Raw genomic sequence first — 22677 nt, forward strand, 5'->3', positions numbered from 1 at the left:
AACACAATTAGCAGATGCCAAGTACTAGTTGCACAGATGTGGGAGTTATCCAGTAAAGATTTCAATGCAGCTGTCCTGAAAATGTCTCAACAACTAAGGAAGAACACATGGGTAAAGAATTAAAAGGCAAATGTCTTGTAAAGAAACAAAACAAAAAGAAAAATCAAATGGCAATTGCAGAACTAAATAATGAAGTGACTAAAACATTTACTGAATGGGCTCAACAGCAGAATGGAGATGACAGAAGAGTGAATTAATTTAAATGTAGGGCATTCATTATATATTGCACAATTTCAACAACAGATAGAACAAATATTTTAGGAGAACTTCTTTGAGTCTTATGAAACTTTAGAAAAAGATCTACCATTTGGTCACAGGAATCCCAGAAAAACACAAATATTATGGTACAGAAAAATAAAGAAATAATGAATGAAAACTTCCAATATTTCACCTCAGGAACAACCCAGTGGTTCAAGAATCCCAGAGAATTCTAAAAGGAATAATGACAGGATATATGGAAATCAAAAAACAGGAATGGAAGATATAGAGAATAATATGAAAGGAGCCAGAGGTGAGGCTCAGCCTCAAAAACTATACTTTCTAGAAAAAGAATTGAAATGAGACAAAACATACTCATTTTTAACTATATTGGTATCAATAATGCAAATATTTTCAAATACTGGGAAATTAAGCAACATATTTCTAATTAATGAATGGATTAAAGAAATAGTAAGTAAAATTTGAAAATATTTTAACTGAGAAAGAATTGAAAATAAACAATTAATTGAAGTTTCAAAAAGCAGCTAGGTTAGAAACGAAATGTATAGCATTAAATACCTGAACTAAAAATAAGGAGCCTTGGACCGGGAGTTTAGCCTAGTGGTAGAGTGCTTGCCTAGCATGCACGAGGACCCGTGTTCGATTCCTTGGTATCACATACATAGAAAAAAGCCGGAAGTGGTGCTGTGGCTCAAGTGGCACAGCTCTAGCCTTGAGAGAGCCCAAGGACAGTGCTCAGGCCCTGAGTTCATAGCCCAGGACTGGCAAAATAAATAAATAAATAAATAAGGAGCCTCAAAAAAAAAAAATCTAGAAAATAGCAAACTGAACAAAAAGGAAGCATAAAGAAAAATCAAGGAAATAAGGAAACCAAAAATGTTTTCCTGTACAGTTCAGCACAATTTATATCTAGGAAATGGATAAAGAACAGGAGAGAAAAAGCCAGGTGCCCTGTGGCTCAGACTTGCAATCCCAGCTACTCAGGAGGCAGAGGTCTGAGGATCACAGTTTGAAGCCAGCCCAGACCAAAAAGTTCATGAGACTTTTGTTTTTTTTTTGCCAGTCCTGGGCTTGAGCTCAGGGCCTGAGCACTGTCCTTGGACTTTCTCAGGGCTAGAGCTCTATCACTTGAGCCTCAGCACCATTCCCGGCTTTTTTCTATGTATGTGGTACCGAAGAATGGAACTGGGGTCTTCATGCATGCTAGGCAAGCACTCTACCACTCGGCCAAACTTCCGGCCCACTTTTTTTTCCTTTTTATCTCCAGTTAACTACCAGAAAACCAGAAGCGGCACTGTGGTTTAAAGTGGTAGAGCAGCTCAGAGACAGTGCCCAGGCTTTATGAGAGAGAGAGAGAGAGACAGAGACAGAGAGACAGATAGACAGACAGACAGAGAGAGATGAGAGAGACAGAGACAGACTCAGACACAGAGAGAGAGAGAGGACAAAATCATTAATGAAAAGGAGGTATCACTGAAGACCCTGTGGCATCAAAAAGGCAATCATAGGCCAAGCAGCTGTGGCTCATGCAATCCTGGCTACTCAAGAGGCTGAGATCTGAGGATTGAAGTTCAAAATCAACTGGGATAGAAGAATCCATGAGACATCTCCAATTAACCAACCGAAAGCTGGAACTGGAGGTTCAAATGGTTAAGCACCTGCCTTAGCATTTACAGGTGCTAAATTCAAACCCTAAAACCACATACAAAAATAAAGAGAAAATCTACCAATCAACATTTCTCAAACAAACATGCAGTAATTACCAAAAAGTAATTCATAAAACAATTAACAAATTAAATCCACCAATATATTTTATGATCAACTGTAGTTATATTCTGTCTAGCTTTGAACAATGTAATCTATCATATTACAATCTGAAAAAGAAAAATATAGCATCAATTAATGCAGCCCAAGCAACTTTAAGTATCTATTCCTGGCTTTCAAACAACAACAACAACACTCACCAAAACTAGAACTAAAAAAAGAATTGCAATTTCTGAAATATCTATGGCGAATACTATGCTTAACAGAAGGTTGAACATTTCCTCTAAGACTGACAATGACATAATAGGTAATGATGAGAATAGACAGAATTATGTCATTCTCAGTCACCTTTACTTTGGTGGCACTGAGAATGGAACTTAAGGTCCCCCAGAGTATCGTGAACGCAAGGTAAATGCTCTACCACTGGGCTTTATATTCAGCCCCATTTTTACTGTGCAAGAGGTACTGTGGCTGCAGAAGACAAAGCCAATATAAAAAATTAATTCATCTGGGGCCGAGAGTTTGGCCTAGTGGTTAAAGTGCTTGCCTAGCATGCATGAAGACCCGGGTTCAATTTCTCGGTACCACATACATAGAAAAAAGCTGGAAGTGGTGCTGAGGCTCAAGTGGTAGAGCTCTAGCCTTGAGAAAGTCCAAGGACAGTGCTCAGGCCCTGAGCTCAAGCCCAGGACTGGCAAAAAAAAAAATTAATTCATCTGTCTACAGACCATCAACAAACAATTGGAAAGCAAAATTTTATCATGTCTTTTTTGACAATTCCCAAAGACTATAAAGTTTTTATTATTTACCTAACCAAAAATGTAAACATTCTTTAATCTGAAAACTACAAAACGCTTTAACCTAATGACCAAAGAAACTTATGTAATGGGGAAAGCCACATTCATGGATTGAACGATTCAGTATAATGAAAACTACAATGCTCCACTAGGTTAGCCTACAGGTTTAACATAATGCCAATCAGAAAAGCAGCAGGAATTGTGTAGACACTGATAAGCTGACTCCAACATTTACATGGAAAAAACAAGACTTGAGAATAGACACAGCGATTTTGAAAAGGAATGCATTTCGAGGGATCATCCTACTTAATGCCAACTTTAAGCCACAGAGGATTATTTCCAGACCTTGAAAATCAAGTTTGTCTGATTGAATTTTGAAGTGGCCTGAGGCTAGTATCTGAGTCTTCCTTCCCTCTTCTCCCATCTGGGATGAGGGTGTCTAAAGCTGTCTTCCTCCATTGTGGCCATCTTCCATTGTGTTTCTGTGCATCCCTTCACAACCAGGATATATTTTGAAAGAGGCATCACCAAGTGTATTACACAGACCTACAAAGCGCTGATCGCCACTGGATACAATCTCTTGATGAAATCCAGAATTTCAGTGGCTATGAGAACTGTGAAGTTGCCACAGGCATAATATGTTATACTATTTTACAGCAAAACAATTTTATAAGTACAAGTTAACTGGGGCTTAAACTAAGGTTTGGGTGTTGTCTCTTAGCCTTTTCTGCTCAAGGCTCATACTTTACCACTTGTGCCACACTTCCATTTCTGGCTTTTTGGTGGATAATTGGAGATAAGAGTGTTATTACGTCTCTACCTATGCTGGAGTTGAACAGTGAGCATCAGCTCTTAACCTCCTGTGTAATTAGAATTGCAGGTGTGAGTTACCAGTGCCCCACCAAAGTTAACTCTTAAGGTAACAACTGAATATAGTAAAAGTCAACAGTAAAGGATGAAGTATTCTGTACTGCACATAATTGTGTGTTGCACTTTTGTACAAAGAGCAGCCCAGAGTCAGTTTATTTATAGGAGCATCACAGGAATAACGGATTCATTGATCATGCCATCAGGTGATAGAGATTTAGTCCCATTGCAATCTTACACATGGAGTTTGCTCTTAGCGGGTCCTTAGGACTCTACTTTCTTGTACCAGGATGGATGATGTCCAAGTCGATCATCTTTAGATAAAACTTTAGGGACTTCAGTGGAGAGTGCAGGACTGAGATGTCTGGGGGAAACTGAGTTGTCACAAATGTATTTGGCAAGTGAGATCTCAAAATGCCAAAAGACAGATTATGGCAGGCTTGATACCCCAATGGTATCACCCCTTAATTCCAGAAAGCTGTAATCATTTTTACTTCATGTAGCAAAAAGGAGTACAGCCTTTAGGACTGACACGGGCAGATTATCCTGGATGATCAAATAAATAAAATCTAAATAAAATCTCACATGCCCTTTCAGGAGGAATCCAGAGCCAAAGAGACTTGACTGAAAAACAGAAAAGAGACAATAGAGGAAGGAAAACTCTGGAGTGACATAACAGATCATGCACAGAGAAAAGTTAGACTCTTCAGATTCTTATCTGGAGCCACCAGAAGGAACAAGACTGTCAGTAGTTTGACTTCAGCCTGCTAAAATTCATCTACAGATTTCCAACCTCCAAAATCACAAAAGAATAAAATTGTTTTTTTAAGTACCTAGGTTTAAGGTAATGTATTATAGAAGCCATAAGAAACTAATTAAAATTATTTCATTTCTCCTGAGTCGATACTTAAGGAGTGAAAATGTAGGATCATATGGTAACTCTACATTTAATGTTTCTATGGGAATTTCAAAAATTTTTCTCCAGGAAAGACAATGCTTAAAAGATGAAAATATAATTTGTAGGCTAGAAGAAAATACTTGTAAATTGTATTTCTAACAGTATAATTAGACCGAATAAGAAACTTCTTCCCAGTAAAAATTTAAAAATTCAACCCAATTTAAAAAAAGGGACCAAATATTGGTACTACACATACAAAGAGGTGTCCAGCAGCGTGTTAAAGCCTTAGGAGACACCATTTTATATCTGTTGGATTGACTAAAATAAAAAATGTTGACAGTATCAAATGCTGACAAGGAGCACACATTGTTAACAAATGGTATAGCCATTCTGGGAAACCTTAAGGCCATTTCATTTAAACATAAACTTAGTCTATAAAGCATCAAATTGGCCAGGTGCCAGTGGCTGAAGTCCATAATCTTAGCTACTCAGGAAGAGATGTGAAGATCCAGTTTAAAGCCAGCTTGGGTAAGACAGTCTATGAGATTTATCTCCAACTAACCAGTAAAAGCTGGAAATGGAACCATGTGTCAAGTGATAAGTTTCTAGTCTTGAGCAAAAACACTAAGGGAGCATGCAAGTGCCTGAGTTCAAGCCCCAGCACTTGTACACACACACACACACACACACACACACACACAAAATCTTCCTTTCCTTCCTTAACACTGCTTAGCTCTGTTGAGGCTTATTTCTTTACTTTCTCATCTCAGGCTACCATAATGCATTCTAACTCTTTCCTTCCTTCAGATAGTAAAAAGTAAACATTTCCTGTTTCTTTCATGCTTCTTAGCAAATGTCACCCACTGCCTTCCCTCTCTATCACAGCACCTGAGTTAAGCAACAGGTTCTTTCATTACATGTTCTAGAAAGATAGAACTGTCTGGATCTTTTCCAACTGACGGTGTCATACAGGAAGTGATAAGAGTGTTTCCTACCTTTGCACACTCTCTATTTGCAGCAATACCCTTTTGGTTACAAATAATGCAAAGGAGTTTCTATTCTTATAAGCCATTGATTTGTATGTAAAACGAAGCAGCAGTTGGTGGCTCAAGCCTGTAATCCTAGCTATTCGGGAGTTAGAGATCTGAGGATCATGGTTCCAAGCCAGACCAAGCAGAAAAATCCATAAGTCAGAATAAGTCCATAACTACTCAGAAAAAGCTGAAAGAATGCTAGCCTTGTGCACAAGAAGCTCGGGAACAGCATTCAATCCCCTGGACTGGCAAACAACAACAACAAATGAAGCAGTACATGAAGTTGAAACCTTTTTCTAAGGAAATAATATGGAGTAACAGGAAATAGTAAGAACCCAAAAGTTCAGTGGAGTGCTGGCCTTGGCTCTCTTCTTCCCAACCAGAAGGGCAGCCAGAAATGTTTCACCTTCTGATTTTTCCTGCCTTCCCAAAGAATGAGTGGCTCTTTGTACTTCACCCATAGTTGAAAAAGGATCAGAGATAGAGCTACTTTGCATCTGACATGTTTCCTAGGTGAAATTCCATCAAATTTTCATGTATCTGGGCAAATTAAAATTAACTTCAGTAAAAACAAAGCAGAAAACAAAAATGAAAAACAAAACAAAACAATAAGAACAACAACAAAAGAAAACCTTGTATCTTAGCCAGTGTTGATGACTTACACTTATCCTAGCTATTCATGAGGCTGAGACGTGAAAATAGCAGTTCCAGGCCAGCCCAGGCACAAAAGTCTATATCTCCAATTAACCACCAAAAAGCTGGAAATGTAGCTGTGATTTAATTGGTAGCATCCCAGCCAGCCTTGAGGGCAAAAGCTAAGCAATGGTTCCCAGGCCCTAGGTTAAGCCCCCCATACTGCCATACAAAAAAAAAAAAAGTGTGCATCTAGTAAACTGCAAAGAACTATATAAGTCCAAGATACTCTTGTAATTGTGAAATTCTTGACAAAACACCCAGTGAATAAAATCAATGGTGTTTGCTTGGTTTGGAATCCACTCAGTTAATTAAAAGCCCATAACCTCCAAGAGAGCTCAATGTGATATTTGATAGCAGGTTTGCTCAAGAAGATTGTCCTTATTTCACAGGACTGACAATATCCTGCCAGCTGATAAAGCTGGGACAACCCCAGCTTCTCCTGCTTGTCACAATATGTCTTGACAATTGTGGTTTTCACAAGTCCATCCTCTCTGGGCACTGAGATCTGCATGCTATATAGTTTTTCTGTGCTGCCTTTCCTTTTTTTCAGTCAGTGCCAAAAACCAAATAAAAGAATCCATATGTGATTACAGCTATAAAAACCAAAAGGAAAATATTAGATGAAAATATAACATTTTGGGGTTTCTAAGTTTGTTTTACCTTTAATGCTAGACAGACAGTTTACACAAATCATTTTGCTCCGAAGGAAAGAATAACGAGTTAAATGTGTTCCCTGTCACCATCAATCATGTACGTTTGCCTTTGACTGACCAAATGTATAAGACACATGAAATGACTTTCTAATCGTGTTAGAGAGAAGGCGGGAGGGAGAAAGGGGAAAGGGGGAAAAGAGAGGTTCAACTACTTTTATTGTATTCAGAAGTTTCATTGGCATTTTCCGGCAATCTTCTAATATGCTGTAGGAGCTTCTTCTTTGCTAATAATGTTTGCCTTGAGAATTTGTAAAGGTCTGAGGACTCTTTAATTCAATGTTCTAGAAATTACCAGGGCCATGGGGTAGAGGGGAGGGAATCTCTGTTAACAGCTCATGGATTGCCTCTCTCATTATTTGAATACATTTTCATGAAAATTGCTGGACTTTCCATTTATCTTGCACAGAGAGCATGGTAGAGGAAGAGGACGAGGGGGACGTACCTTCAACTAAACCCTCTGATCTCAAGATATACAGGTAGGAAAAGGAGAATGCCCGTGATGGTATGCACTCAGATTGGATGTTGGGGTTTAGCAAATTCATTTCCATTCATGGCTGTTTATTTTGGTCTGTGAATTTAAACAACACACGGGTGGGATTTTCTGGTAGTCAAAATGGTTTATAACCAAATCTATGTAGCCGCCATCAAAATCCTCACCCGGGATTATAAAGCTTTGCATTTCAGGTTTCTACGACAAATCTAAGCTTTTTCACTTGGCAATGGGAACCACATACAGTAGCAAACAAAGAAGTTTTCGGTACCAAAACCATACCAACTTGTAAGTCCTTGTTAGTCCCGCCCCACCCAAGCTGTCTGTAACAGGCTTGCCAGACTGAGGAAGCCTACTCATTTATTCAACAAATATTTACTCACCATCTACTTGGAATTATTTCTGTCTAGGTGCTGAGGCTTTAGTAACTAGCCCTGGTTTCTCCAAGTTTCTGTTCTCTCAGAGTAAAGAGGTAAGAAATGATTATTTTTTGCCAGTCCTGGGGCTTGAATTCAGGGCCTGAGCACTGTCCTTGGGCTTTCCTCAAGACCAGCGCTCTACCACTTGAGCCACTTCTGGCATTTTTTAGTGTTTGTAGTACCAAGGAATCGAACCCAGAGTATCATGCATGCTAGGCAAGCACTCTACGCCTAGGCCAAACTCCCAGCCCCAGAAATTATTTTTAAAAAATGCCATGCGGAAAAGTGAAGCCAGAGAGCAGATAAGGATATGTGAGCACAGAGTATGGAGGAAGGAAGATGCAAATTGTTATAATACAATCTGATGTTTTTCTCCTATAGAAACTTTATCACCCCAGGAATCTAAGATGTAGGCTCCCTAGAGAATATATGGAGAAGTAGACACCTCACTCTCTGAAAAACTCTCATACATCCTGGAGAACTTTCTAAGCTTATTTACTTTTCTGCATTAACAGGAAAGTTTTTGAATCACACTTTCCCATAACAATTGGTATACTGGCCAGGTGAGGTGGCTCACGCCTAGAAATCCTAGCTACTCAGGAGGCTGGGATCTGAGGATCAAGGTCCAAAGCTAGTTCAGGCACAAAAGGACCTGAGACTCATATCTCCAATTAACCTTCAGAAAATGGGAAGTGGGGCTTGAATCAAGGGTAGGGTGGTAGCCTTGAACTGGAAAAGCTGAGGGACAATGCCCAGGCCCAGTGGTAGCCGTTAGCTGAAGAGCTCAAGGACAGTGTCCAGTCTGAGTTCAAGCCTTGTGACCCCTAAAAAAATAATAATTGGTATACCATCATCATGGATTAGAGAGCTCAGTATTGTGGAAGTGTCCATTGTCCCCAAGAGGATGTGGAGGCAGACCCCACCACCGGTAAGGGTCTGAGTAAGGCATTGTCTTTGTCTATGTCTTAGATACATGGAAGAGTTGAGTTCGTGCCTACTGAAAAACTTGTACATTTAGCATATTATCCTCCAGTTAAAAGTTTGTTTTTTCCATCTGCTTAAAAATGTAATTCTAGTGTTTTAGAAGGTAGTCCCACAGAGATTAATATCAAAACAAAGGCAAGAAGGGAAGACAAAGGGAAACCAAGCAGCTACATAAGAGGTAGAACATTTCAGCAAAAGGAAACCACATAACTGTAAACTGTAGACCAGGCAGCTCTATAGGAATCAGAATGCTTTCAGATACTGTACAAACTTCTTTAAGGTGAGATGAGATACTAATGGAGAGACTTATACAGAAGAGACTTGGCTTAAAACTAAACCAACAGCTCTTTCAGAGCTCTAGTTTCCTGAGCTCCATCCTGAGTCAATTCTTTATATTTGTTCCACTATTAAAAAATATATGTATATATGTAGACATAAAAATCTATAGCTGTGCTTCACTTAATCATGAGGACACCTTGAGTGAAATGCATTATTAAATACTTTCATCATGTGTGAACATCATACTATCATACAATATGTTTATCCAAACCAAGATGGCTATGACATGAGTAGGCAATGTAATCTGCAGGACCCTCGTTGTATATGCAGTGTGCCATCGCATGATCAAACACACGCATGCCCCCCCCACACACACAATTAGTTCTGTTTCTTAAGAGAGCCCTAATGCTTCCAGGAACATTTATCTAAGCCACCCATCTTGGGAGCCGAATTCAGTTCTTATTCTCTCTCAGTCTAGACTCACCTGGCTCATTACCTGTCACCATGCAGAGACCTCTGTTCCCACAGAGAAAGATGAACAGAAGCAACAGGACAGAGCAGTACACTCATGGGCCCACGCAACACAGTCAGAACAGAAGCTTCCTGAAGCTTATTGGCCGCTAAAAGCCCCAAGTGTGTCGTGTGAGGAGCACATTGTCTGAAATCTAGTAGCTGCCTATGTAATCTCTGTTGAACTGATGGTTTCCATAAAAACCCATTCAAGAATGCTAGGAGTTGCCCTACAAGATAAGCATCCCTCTTATCATTTATTTCTTCTTAGGAGACTCAAGGACAAAGCTGCAACCAGTATGTTTGCATTTGAACATTTGGACTTGTCTACTGAAAGCTCCATACAGCCTCATTCAGGCTACAGTCACGATAAGAAATAGAGCGTGTGTGAATACATGCATATATAAGCACATCAGCTATTTCTTTCTATATATACATATGTTTATACTACATTCATATATACCATTAAGTATAAGGCTTTGAACATAGTTAGGATTCAGTATATTTTGGCAATAATTAAAGACTTGATTTATATTTTCAGCTTATAAACTGTTTTTTACACATGTACATATACAAAAGTATGTATATGCATGAATACAACCCAAACTAAGGATATAAAAGGGACTCTTTTAACCATGCATGGTAGCATATAGCTTGTGTTTTCAATACAAATATACGAGGATCACTGGAACCTAAGAATTCAAGCCCAACCTAGAAAACAAATTGGATTTCTGGCTAAGAAAAAAAATGAAAAAAAGAAATGAAATGATTCCCTTCACTACAATTCATGTAAGGACTATTTAGTGTTGAACATTTATCATACAACAGTAACCAAAACAAAGGACAAACCATTTGTGGCTCCGGCCTGAGCACTTTGCCCAATCTATGATCATAAAGGCTGGATTCCCTCAGTGCTTCCTGCTTCAGAAGTAGAAAATGACAACCTGGGCTGGGGTTGGTAAGTAACATTTCACCCTGTCCGAATCTCCACCAGGGGCAAAAACATAAGAATCATGTCACACTTTTTCTCCATTCTCCATAACTGACTTATTTACGAGAGAAATAATTGTAGACTGCATGCTAAATTTGAAGTTGAGCACCAATACGTGCCTATGTGTGTTTGTGTGTATAAAACATGAGAGATTAGTGAAATTAAAATGGATAGCAATTCTGATAAATACTTAAATGAGTTACACTGGAACTTTCTATGTGAAATTAAAAAAAATACTAAGAGTTAATCACCCTTCTGGGCATTGGTAGCTCATGCTTATAACCAACTTAAGAGGCTGGGATCTAAGGATCCCGGTTTAAAGCCAGCTCAGGCAGGAAAGTCTGTGAGAGTCGTATCTCCAATTAACCAAAAAGCCAGAAGTAGAGTTGTTACTCAAATGGTAGGGTGCCAGCCTTGAGAGTAAAGCAAAGGAAAGGAGTCTGGACTTTGAGTTCAGTTCAACCCCAAGCAATAGCACACACACACACACACACACACACACACACACACACACACACACACACACAATCAAGGAGGGGAAAAAAGAATTCATAATCCTAAAGAGATGAGTTACAAATACAAATCCATCCCCCACGTGTTTAGATCATTTCGGTAATAACATATCCAAATGAGAACTAGGTTGTAAGGGACAGTGCCTTACGTACATATGGTTAGTATTTGGGAATGACATAGGTGAGGATCAGATTCTGTGTATTTCTTGATACTGCTGTGCTGGGTCTGTTTTGTAACTGCTATATTCCAGGACTCCCTTTCTCTTTTGTTCAACTTTATTACCTTAGGCCATGCCTGTTTGGTGCCAAGCTCAATACAAAGCCTCGTGGATGTCATAATGCTTCTGCCTAAGATATACTACAGTTTGTCTTGATGCCCTTTCTTTGAGCAGCAGTAGAGGGTAGAATATAATATATACTGCAGAACAAAGAAGCAGATCCTGCAAGCCCAGGGTAAAGGAGAAGGTGAGCTCACACTTGACCTTTGGCTTCAAGAAATGCTAAGTGTTCCCAAAGGATTAAGCCCTGCCAGGTCCTCCTCCCTCCCATGTCCATCCATTTAGCCTGCCTGTCCCCAAGGAAATACTGACAATGTCTCCACCGGAGGATTCGGGGTCACCAGGGAAGGAAGGAATTTCTGTAAACACAATCCTTTTGCAGATTTCCTTCTCCACCTGCTTCCATCCCCAAACAAAAGTAAGCCAGGCCTTTGTGATCTCCAGAATGGATAACACACAATACATTAAAAAACATTTATGTAAAATGTAACACGTAATATGTAAAACACTCTAAAGAGAACACTGTGCTGTTCACTATGTCTTAAAAGAGACAAGTCCCAGGGGCCTGGAGAGTAAGTACACAAGGACAGGACAGAATGGCTGTGCTTAATCTAAATGAAAAAGAGAGGAAGGGGAGCCTTCCTCACTTTTCAGGTCATGCCCCTTTGTGAATTGCCACACAGAGACCACCTCAATGTCAAATGGCAATATTCAGACAACTACTCCCAAACACGGGGGAGTTGGCCCCCAGACAAAAAAATACTGCAGTAATATAACCCTGGGAGGGAAATGTGTTTTCAGTTACTCCAGGGCGGGGTCCCGCCTTTCCCACAGGCTCTTCCTAAATAGGAACTTGGCAATGGGATTAGCAGAGCAGGAGGGGATGTCCTTGGCTTTAGAGGTGAGGCCCATTAGGGTTCTGAGGAAAGTTGGGCCAAAGCTCTCCCCGCTGGTAATAACAGCATCACATCCATATTATTAATTTTCCTGACAGGCAGCTCTAGTTACCATGAAGGCACCACAAAATCAAAACATACGCATGTCAAGTGGCCCCATCTGCTATGGGATTGTGCCAAGACCACGTCACATCAACACGAGGAAGCAGAGCCCGGCAACTCAGACCAGGTGCTGGGTCCTGAGAGCAGTCCCCGACTCGGAGAAAACCATCAGAGCTTGGTGGAAGGAGCCAGAGAAGTTCTTTTGGTGACAGCCCTTTATCTTGGGCCTGGGCTTCTTGCGTGGAAGAGAAGAGTCTTGGGACTCCACATCTGGCTACATCTGGCTTTGAGGCCAGTTTCTAAACAAAGCCACACAGACCTCCCGGCTGCTTCCAGTTTGCCTGCTGCATTTAGTTTCATCCGGGCAGGACAATGGCAGTCTGGACTTAAAAAGACATGTGGAGGAATGCAATGTCCTTATTTGCAAATGGGGTTGAACTATGAGTTCTGTTGGGCTGAGGATTTGGGGCATGTAAGAAGCAGAGGAGAGAAAGGTTTTAAATCAAAATATTGGTTACTAGGAATGCTGGTGAAGTGACTGAAGAGCCTCCAACACAAGTGGGTCTTTTTTTGCAGAGCCATGTATATTGGCTAAATAATGCCAATTAGATGGGCACAGTGGGCAATGACCCAGCAACACAACTCAGATACATACAGGGTGAGCCTACACATGTACCTTCTCCTCTTATTCCCATCCCTCTTACCACAACCAAGGCCAATTTCTGGCAGTGGCTAGAGCAGCCATGACAGCAAAAGGCTAGAAGTCTCTAAATTTTCATTTCAGACTTTCTGATCCTTTTGCAGGACCTCCCCAGATGGCTCATTAATTTCCCACTTTGACCACTCCTAATTCTACTGCTTCCAGAGCAGGAAGGAAGATGTAAACCCAAATCTGGAGTCAATTGCCACCAGTGCTAATGAATAAGGCAGGCCCAAAGTTGGCAGGGTTGAGCCTACTGGTGTTCTCATGTACCCAAGCTAAGAGCAACCAGGCTTGGAGTTACTGGTATCTCACGCTCTAGGAGCCTTCATAGTAGAAGAGGCTGGACCTTCAGTACAACATTCTGACTCCCACTCCCGATCACACTCCTTTGGCCTTCAAGGACACAACTGGTCTATTCTCTTTGGGCCTGAGTTGGTCTACCAGGCAGTGGCTACCTTGAGGGCCGGAGAGCAGCTGTCTGACAACACAGCTCTGAGGAGATGAATGCATCCTGACTGCCAGGCCCCCGGGGGTAAATGACTTCCCTCATTGTTTCGTTCTCCATTCAAATAGCCATGGCATGTCAGTCTTGCTGGCCTCCTTGATTGTGCAGAAATAAATAAATGAATTATGTTGTTGGGGTTTGGGCTTCAGCACAAACACATGGTCTGCATTTATCCACACAGTGAGAGGTCCACCAGCCACTTGATATAAAAGAGCAAAATGATAATTCTTTTCTTTAGGCGCTCTAGTGCCATATGGAATGTATATAAATCATATTTTTGTTTTAACAGCGGAGGCTTTGTTGATAGATAAACATGTGGTTTATCTAAAAAAAAGAGAGAGGATTGTGCTTTGAACAATCATTTAATGGCCATGGATGTGCCAAATAAAAATAAAAACATAATTTTGAAAAAAGCTGGCCTCATGCCCAAACCCCTAACAAGGAATTTCTCCTTAACCAAAGTGGTTAAAGCCTGTCGATCTGTTTTGAGTTTAAGCTGAGCTCTACTCAACCCCAGGACAAATGGAATCCTGGGCTAATGTGCTCTAATAAGACAAGACGTTACCTTTATGAATGACCTCATGGAGAAGAGGTTGGCGAGCATCGTGGAGAGGCCTTGAGCCAGGCAGCTCTGGGCTATGAAACCCAGCTTCAGCTCTGCGAGGCATATTGCATCATCGCCCTCTTTCCAATTCCAGCTCGGGATGTTTAGCAGATGGGCCTGTGGAAACAAACGCAGGTATGAGACCTTGCTTTGTTGCATGCTTGATTGCTTCAAATCTCTTCTGGGAAATGTGGCAATTGCTTAGGTACTCAACTCAGGGTCCACCTCCAGACTTTTCCTTTCTTTCCCTGGCTTGGATCTGGCACTTGGTGATTTGTTCTACACTTCTGTTCATCAGACCTCAAGTCTCTCTACAACAATGCCTTTGTACCACCAAGCCTTACCCCTCCCACGTCCGTCCATGAGCCAAATTCAGAGGCCTACAGGGAGTTTTCTCTGGTGGTAGACACATCAACTCACACTACCACTAGGAGGTCTGGCTAGCTTGTTCATAAACTGGCTCCTCAAATAGGCCAGGACTGCCAGGAGCCTATGTGTTCTTGATTTCTCACTCGCCTTCCTCCCCAGTACTCTGGGCCAGTGACTCTAAACTTTGAGTACACATCAGAATCACCTACAGAGTTTATAAAACCACAGATTTTTCATTCTAACGATATGGGGAGGAGGGGCCTAGAGGATTAGTCATTTTCCTATATGAGATCCTCTTAATTGTCACCTTGATTATAACTAGGAAATACCTAGATTAGTAAAGCCCACTTCTGAGGTGCTCAGAGAGGGTATTTTCAGAGATAATTAGAACCTAAGGGCTCTGACCAAATGAAAGATTTATGGTAGGAAGAGGATCCTAGTCAGATAAAGTCTGTCTGTAGAGGCATGTCTTCTATTATGCTCTAACCACCTCCTATATTTCTGTCTCTGAACCCCAGCTGCCATGACGTGAACTGCTCTGCCCCTGCCATGCCTTTCCTATAATGACAAATTGACACCTCTGCAAGTCAAAATGAATCTTTCCGTGTGTGTGTGTGTGTGTGTGTGTGTGTGTGCACACGTGTGCGCGCATGCACACGTGCTCACACGCACGCGTATGACACATGTGCATGCCAGTCCTGCGGCTTGAACTCAGGTCCTAGGCTGGGCTATATCCCTGAGCTTCTTTAGCTCAAGGCTAGTGCTCTACCACTTTAGCCATAGTTGTACTTTCAGGTTTTTCTTGTCTAATTGGAGGTAAGAGTCTCATACACTTTCCTGCCCTGGCTGGCTTTGAACCATGATCCACAAATCTCAGCATCATGAGTAGCCAGGATTACAAATGTGAAACAAAAGTGCGCAGTTAATCTTTTTCTCTTTTAAGTTATTCTTTTAGAGATTGTTTACAGCAGCATCAAAGTAATGCAGTGAGGAAGCCAGTGCTTCTGGTCTGGGAGGGTGGTGGGCACATGCTAAGAACCACTACCCTAAATTATCAGAAAAATCCATCTAGCAATCTTAGAATCTGTTTCGGAAAGACCGATTTTTTTTAACAAGTAAATCCGATCCCAAGACATGGATCCGAATGTAAACTGATACAATTATTTTCAAGTGGAGAGTCATCAATAATACACTGAAATAAAAAAAAATCTAAATTCAAAACAAATATCTAGAGTTGGGAAAATTCAGTAAAAAAAAAAAGTTTAGCATCTTGGGTTCTAAATTAATCAATTATATTAATTTGAAATGAGAATGTCTAACTTGGCCGATGATACAAAACAGGTATACATGCACAGAGAAGGAGAGAAGGCAAGAGAATAAGAGTAAATGTGTGGCTAACTAAACCCTCAAATAGAAGCCATGTGACACATTACAGAGAAAGCTAATGTTTGTATGTTAGAAATGGTCTCCAGAGCAAGAGAAATTAATGTTTCATTGTGTGTGAACAGGTCAGACAAATTCCAGTTTTAGCAGTCAGATTTCAAAAGGGAAAATGATTCATCAAACAGCTTCCAAAGGAAAAGGACAGAGACAAGAGGAGATGACTGTTCTGGAACAAATCTTTTGAGGAACAGTAAAGAGAACCAGAAATAGCTAACGCACAGAAGCCCCCCCCCCACCAATCCTCACAGAAACGGTATGCATCCATGTGAATATCTCGGGTGCTACTGGGTCAGATTAGCTTCCTTCTGACAGCTGGATATAGGAGTGACTGCCATATATTAGATGAGAGCTTACTTGATAAAAGGGCTTTCTTAGGATGTACTTTATCTAATAAATAGAGAGGGCTGCCTTATAAAACACAAGGTCTACTTTCTTTAGAGGTATCATTGCCCCAACTTGTTGCAGAAAGAAACAGCCTCATTTGCATAGGATGTTGAGTCCTAGAGCCCTTCTAAGCCCTTGCTTGAGCCAAGACTTTACAGCTCCTCACACTTCATCCCAAACTCTTCACTGGCTTAAGAACTGTAAGAGAAAACATTAATGGAAGGGAAGAAATATCTCATGTGCAGTGACATCAACTAAGAAGAACAAGGAGAAGCTTTCACTCCAGTCATGGACAACACGTATAGGACAGGAAATCTGGGTGGTACAAGCCCTAGAGAGACTCCACATCACCTTCATATCACCTTGCAACAAACAAGGAAAACCTTCTCCAGATCATCTGTCAAATCCCTTTGTGGCATCCAGGTTATGAAGCCCAGGCATGTCAGCATGGATCTCTCTTTAGGACCCCATCTGGTTTGAGTTCTTTAGGCACATTTTTCATGTGATTACACATGAAAGTCACATTTGTTTTGGGCTTCTTTTCTACAATCATGGGGCAGCAAGCGAGGCAGATGCACCAAAGGCTGAGAGGAAAGACTGTGTGAATGAAACCAGAAGAGGCTGACCCATTAACTCAAACATTTTTTTTTAACCTTCTGGCAACTTTGTCCTCTTTCACTTGAGGGAAGTTGAGGCTGGTCGGAAATGCTGACATTGTCACCAAGGAGTCTAGAGGCATTTTTTTTTCTCTCACTTGAAGGAGACAAAGAGCAGGTCCCTGCATGCCAGGACTTCTCTCCATTTCTGCTACTGCAGCACCCATCCTCTCCAGGGAAACTAACAAAGATGAATTCCAGCCCCACCTCTTACCACATATACAACCTTGGGGAAGAACCAGGAGGAATAAAAAAAGACAATAAATAAGAAAAACACTGCTGTCATTAAAAATCTTTAAATGGCCCCTCAAAGCCCACTTGATCAAAGTTTGGTCTCTAGAATGTTGGTATTGAGGATGATACAATCTTTAGGGAGTGAGGCCCACCACATGTTCCTCAGGTCATTGGAATTGGAGGTATGCCCTTCAGGGGATAGTTAGATGATCCGTTTTCTCTTTTGGCTCTGAGCTAAGCCATTTTGCTCCTCTATACTCTCCCACAATGATGTACAAGGACATCACAGGACCAAGGAGCAGCACCAATTAATCTTGAACTAAAACCTACAGAATGTAAGCAAAAGTAACCTCTTTTCCTCATTATAATGTACGTTGTAAGTTGTAAGAGTTGATAGAAACCTCAACAATCTTGTACAGCACTGGACAATTAGTTGGGACTTGGCTTCCAAGTTAGACAAAATGCCACTTGGGCTTCCAAGTCCTCATTAGTTCCCATCTGCTGGGAAAAGAAATTCTTGAATTAATAGGCCATTAGAAGTGACACCTTTCGATGATGTCACCAATTGTTCTTTGCTTGAAGAATTTCAAAGCATGTACACTGTAATTAGCAGAGGCACCATTTCTATTGTCTTTTAAGAGATGACTGGACTGCAGTTGCTTCTGTCCATAAGATGTGGAAATACTAGAGCGATTTGCTTGGGAGAACACCAGACCTATAAGCCTGCTCTTAAAAAAAAAACACAGTTTGGTTCAAGGGGCTTTGATCCCATTTTATGAGGTGGCAACTGGCTCTTTTGTCTCAGCTCTCTGACTGCTCAGTGACAAGACCTCTACACTCACCAGAGTTGCTCTGTCCATGTCAGACCCAGGGTCCGAAGTTGCACTAGTATGCTAAAATGCACAGATGGCCCAATGAGGACAAAATTAGGTCATGAATGTCAAATCTCTTTTAACCCCATCAAATAGGACACAAATGCCTGTAATGATTATGATGACAGGCTGAAGAATAATTCCTATGGAAAGAAAGGAGGCCTATATCCTCCTAGGAGCTAAAATATCAACCACCATTAGTTCAAAGGAGATTGACACAATTTCTGTTTCAAGCCTTGTGCCCGTGTGGGATCAGCTGCCTTTTGGAATGTGTTTCTAGTGATATAATTTTCCACACACATGCACACGCACCAATTTGGTCCATGTAAACAAGTTTAAATGGGTGTAGATCTACAGGCATCTAGGATGGATGCAGAGAATGTACCAAGAGAGAAAGGAAAATATATTGAAAGAAGAGAGGGAGAAAATCTTGGGGAAAGGAGAGGTTGGAGACTACATGGAAACAAAAAAGCTGTGATGCAATTTGAAGCACTGTCTGCTTGTCACTCTACAAGGAAGAACAGTACAAATAATGACAGGTGGACTTTTCCTTTCTGCTCTGAAATGAAGAGATGAGATAAAGAAAAAGTGCCTTTATGTCCAAATTTTCCCTTGTATCCTTACTAATCTTATGGAGTTCTGAGTCTGATTGTTTGCCTGACCTTGAAGCCCAAATAGTCTGGGATGGCTCTAAACAAGATGTCTTTTAAGCAAATAGTCATGGGTCTGTTGATGTGTCTTCCTTCCTCATTTCGGAAAAAGAAAAAATTCTACAATGCTTAGGGCTGGCCAAGACATTCTGGATATTGTGTTCGTGTGATTAGCGATCAGGTACCATCTGGAACTTTAGGCTAGTTGAGCTGCCTGGAGTTTGACAAGAGCTACATAGCTGAAAATCATTCTTAATTTCTTGAAGATGCTACATCAGCACTGCTGGAAAGAGGGGGAAAGGGAACTGACATCCCTTTCTAAACATACAACATTAATTTTTTCCCTACTCGGTCTAAATCCAGCCAAGAAGCCAAACAACAGCTTAAAGCACTCCTCCTCTAAATGAAATTTCAAATCACAAATGAAAGAAGGAGTGTTCCTTGAGGCAGGAGCTGTCACCAGCCACTGTCTGGCTAATAAAATTCACCTCCACCTCACAGGGACTGCCGTAAAACCCTTCTCCAGATTGACACCTGCGAGTTATCAACATCCTTATCTCCTATCCTTATCTCCTCAGTTTTCCACCGACAAACAAGGGAATGTGACCTTGGGTGCCCACCACCAAACCCACTGGCTCAAGCGCCACACACTCTCCAGTGGAGCCACCTGCTGAGGGTTGGGCAATAGTTGGCACTGGGCAGCAATTCTGAGCAGTGGGCCAGTTGCTGGCAGCAGGCTCCACTCAGCACTGGCCTCTGATGGGCCTCCTCAGAGCAAAATGGGCCAGCACTTGCCAGCAATTAAGAAATAATGGCACGGTGCTGGTGCATTTGGCAGAATGGGGTTTTCTCTGGGTCACCTGACTGCCTATTTCATAGGTAATATGGTCTGTAAGATGAGGCATGTTCTCACTCACAACCCAGCAGGGAGTTATTCCGTGCAGACAGGACACCTGGCCTCAGGTCCTGGAGTAGCTTCCAGTTTCTAAGCTTCATTAAGGGGATAACTGGTACCATATCAAATAGAGCAAGGTGCCACCTTTCCTCCCTGAAAGCTGTTTTCCAAGGGAGCTTGCCGACAGGCTGAGCGAAGGAAAACTGCCTTCCGATGAGATGCTTTCAACTGGCTGGCCGAGTAGCAATCACGGGAAGATAATATGGATGCTAAGGTTTGGTTCCTTCCACTTAACCTCCATTGTCAGCTCTCCTACTAGGATCATGCCTCTGGGCTCAATCTTTGGAAAGCCACCTCTGTTCCTGAATTCAACTTTTCAAAGTCTTATCTCGAATTTGAAACTGTCAGGCTCCACTTTCATCACTTGACTTGCCTTTCGCTCCCTCAAAGTCACCTGGTCTCAGGTAGCTAAGCCCTGACACTTTCCAGGAATGCTCCCTACGTTACCTGCTAATTCTCTGAGGTCACAAAATAAGACTTTTGCTTCACCAGTATCCATGTGGGGGGTCAGATAGGTGCTAATCGAAATGTAAATACTCAGTAGATATTATTTGGTGAAATGACTGCCATACACAGAAATGGAAGTTGTTTGAAGATAATTATGGATATATTCTAAGAATACATCGACATTTGAACTAAGGACTTCTGTAGGTGTTTCCAGAATGAATGAACAATGTATATGATGATGTTTTCTCAGAGGGACCCATTGCAAAGAAGATACTCAGCTGAGGAAAGACCCAGGGAGAATTTTTTACCTATCATATCTCTTTACCAGGCCTTTGGCTCAACACTGCTCCGTGTGTGTGTGTGTGTGTGTGTGTGTGTGTGTCTGAAGGGGATGAAATTGGAGTCCAGAAACAGTCCGCCATCCTACCTTATTGTGATACTGCAGCATCTGAGTGATGATTCTGATCTTCGGATGATAGTTCTTTATGGAGATCACTCTGGAAAAAAAAAGACGGAAGCAGAGCTGAAGCCTCTCCTGACTGCTGGAGTGAGTCCAAAGGAGGATTCATTTGATGAATGGGCTAGCAGCCAGGGCCATCCAGAGTGATGGCAATCACCGCTCCAGGTTAGGCTGAGTAACTACTACCGCACCCCTTGATAATGCTTTAAAAAAATCACAAGACAGCAGTGTGTGTTCTAAAACATGAGGGGCCCCGTGATTTCTGGGTGATGGGTGCTACTTCTGTGTAGACTGAAGATGAGGGAGCCTGGCTTTACCTGGGGCAAGCCCCAACCCTGGGGTCAAACATTAGGAATCAGCCCTCAAACCATCTGCTCTGAGTCCTGTTCTCCTAGTTCACAACTTGGAGACAATATGGTCAAATAAACAAGTCTCCCAATGAACAGTTCTAATCATCACATACACTTGGTCTGCTTCTCATGCTAAAAGAATGATTTGGAGAGACTCAGTTTCCCTTAAAGAATGACTCAAATGTTGGACAGACACAAGTGCCAGTATCTTGCAGAAGTCATATAATCTTGTGAATAATTCCCATCCATCTCCCTCAGTCCATCCTGGGCAACAGCCACCCTAAGTCTACTCCTCACCAGGAATCCTGGTGTCAGTCACAGGCCTGGAGGGGGGAAGTGCCGGGAGAAGACAAATGGAAACACCTGGCTCCCACTCCAGCTCTTGTGTTAATGAATCAGTGACCTTCGGGAAATCCCTGGGCTCTGTTCCTTCTTCCTCATCTGGACATGGGGCAGGCAATGGTACCTGCTTTATTTACTTCACAAGCTTGGTATGAAGAGCAAATGGGAGGACCAGATGTGGAAATGCTTTGAAATCATTAAAAGCTCTCTCCACTTGTAAGTTATGGTTTTTGTCATTACCGACCCTGTCAGAGGTGACATTGTACATTTCCTTCTGTGACAAGGAAGGCTAAAGAATGGAATTCCACGGAAAGGCCCACCTCCTAAGCCAGATTTTATTTTAATGTATTTATCCCAACTGCCCCCACAAAATTCCTATCAAGCATTGCCTGCCACTTTGTCCCATTCTATATAAAATTAGAGTAGAAGGCAGCCCAGAAACAGCTTTCTCAGAAAAGCTGTCAGTTGTGAATTTAGGAAATGGATCAAGAAACGGCCTCTCCAGGTACAAATCTACTCTGGGCTTTTGCACTTGAAGGATCTCATTTGGCTTTTGAAAAAGTGTTGTGTTGGGCTCTGCTTATAACTCACAGACTTTGAACCTCTGTCAGCCTCTCAGCACAACGCAGAACCTCAGCCAGTGTGCTGCCTTAGCGCTTTTCAAATGGCTTTTTGACATTTTAGTTTCAGAAGGGGCAGTTTGGGCCTCATTAAACTAAGAGAAAGGGGAAATATACAAATAAGAGAAAAGAGAATCCATTTTGAGTCCTTACCTTCCTATTTCATTTTAGGCCTTGGCTATAATTCTAGTTGAATGGCTTCAGTACAATTCTGATACTACCTATAGTGCAAAATCTCTATATCCTGGCATCCCATTACTCACCCTGGTATCTATTTGCATTTATATTAATCCTATTATATTCAGGATTTAAATAAACTATCAAAAGAGATACACCCATTTTAAAGCTATTATTTCTTTCATCATTATTATTTATTTACCACCATCATTATTATTATTTCATCATTCATCTTTTGAGAGAAAAGAGTGCAGTCTCAAACTTCTTTGTGAGATCAAAACCATGATCAAAATCTGGATTAACTGGGCACAGTGGCTCACTTCTGTAAACATAGCTACTTAGGAAGCTGAGATCTGAGGATCAAGATTCAAAGCCAGTCCAGGCACAAAAGGACCTG

General features: G+C 41.4%; 1 protein-coding gene across 33 annotated transcripts in view; it reads right to left on the minus strand.

The window, feature by feature from the left end:
• Kcnma1 (potassium calcium-activated channel subfamily M alpha 1) overlaps positions 1–22677 on the minus strand; it is a 675048-nt gene that overhangs the window by 166890 nt on the left and 485481 nt on the right. For all 33 annotated transcript variants that reach the window (XM_090346647.1, XM_090346640.1, XM_090346639.1 and 30 more), the window contains exons 13-14: positions 20759–20828; positions 14283–14438 (exon numbers count right to left, since the gene is read on the minus strand). In XM_090346647.1, coding sequence (XP_090202773.1) covers positions 14283–14438; positions 20759–20828 — 226 coding nt within the window. The remainder of the gene's footprint in view (positions 1–14282; positions 14439–20758; positions 20829–22677) is intronic.

Source organism: Megascapheus bottae, chromosome 15 (genome assembly GCF_031878675.1).
Source record: "Megascapheus bottae isolate mThoBot1 chromosome 15, mThoBot2.hap1, whole genome shotgun sequence".
Lineage (NCBI taxonomy): Eukaryota > Metazoa > Chordata > Mammalia > Rodentia > Geomyidae > Megascapheus > Megascapheus bottae.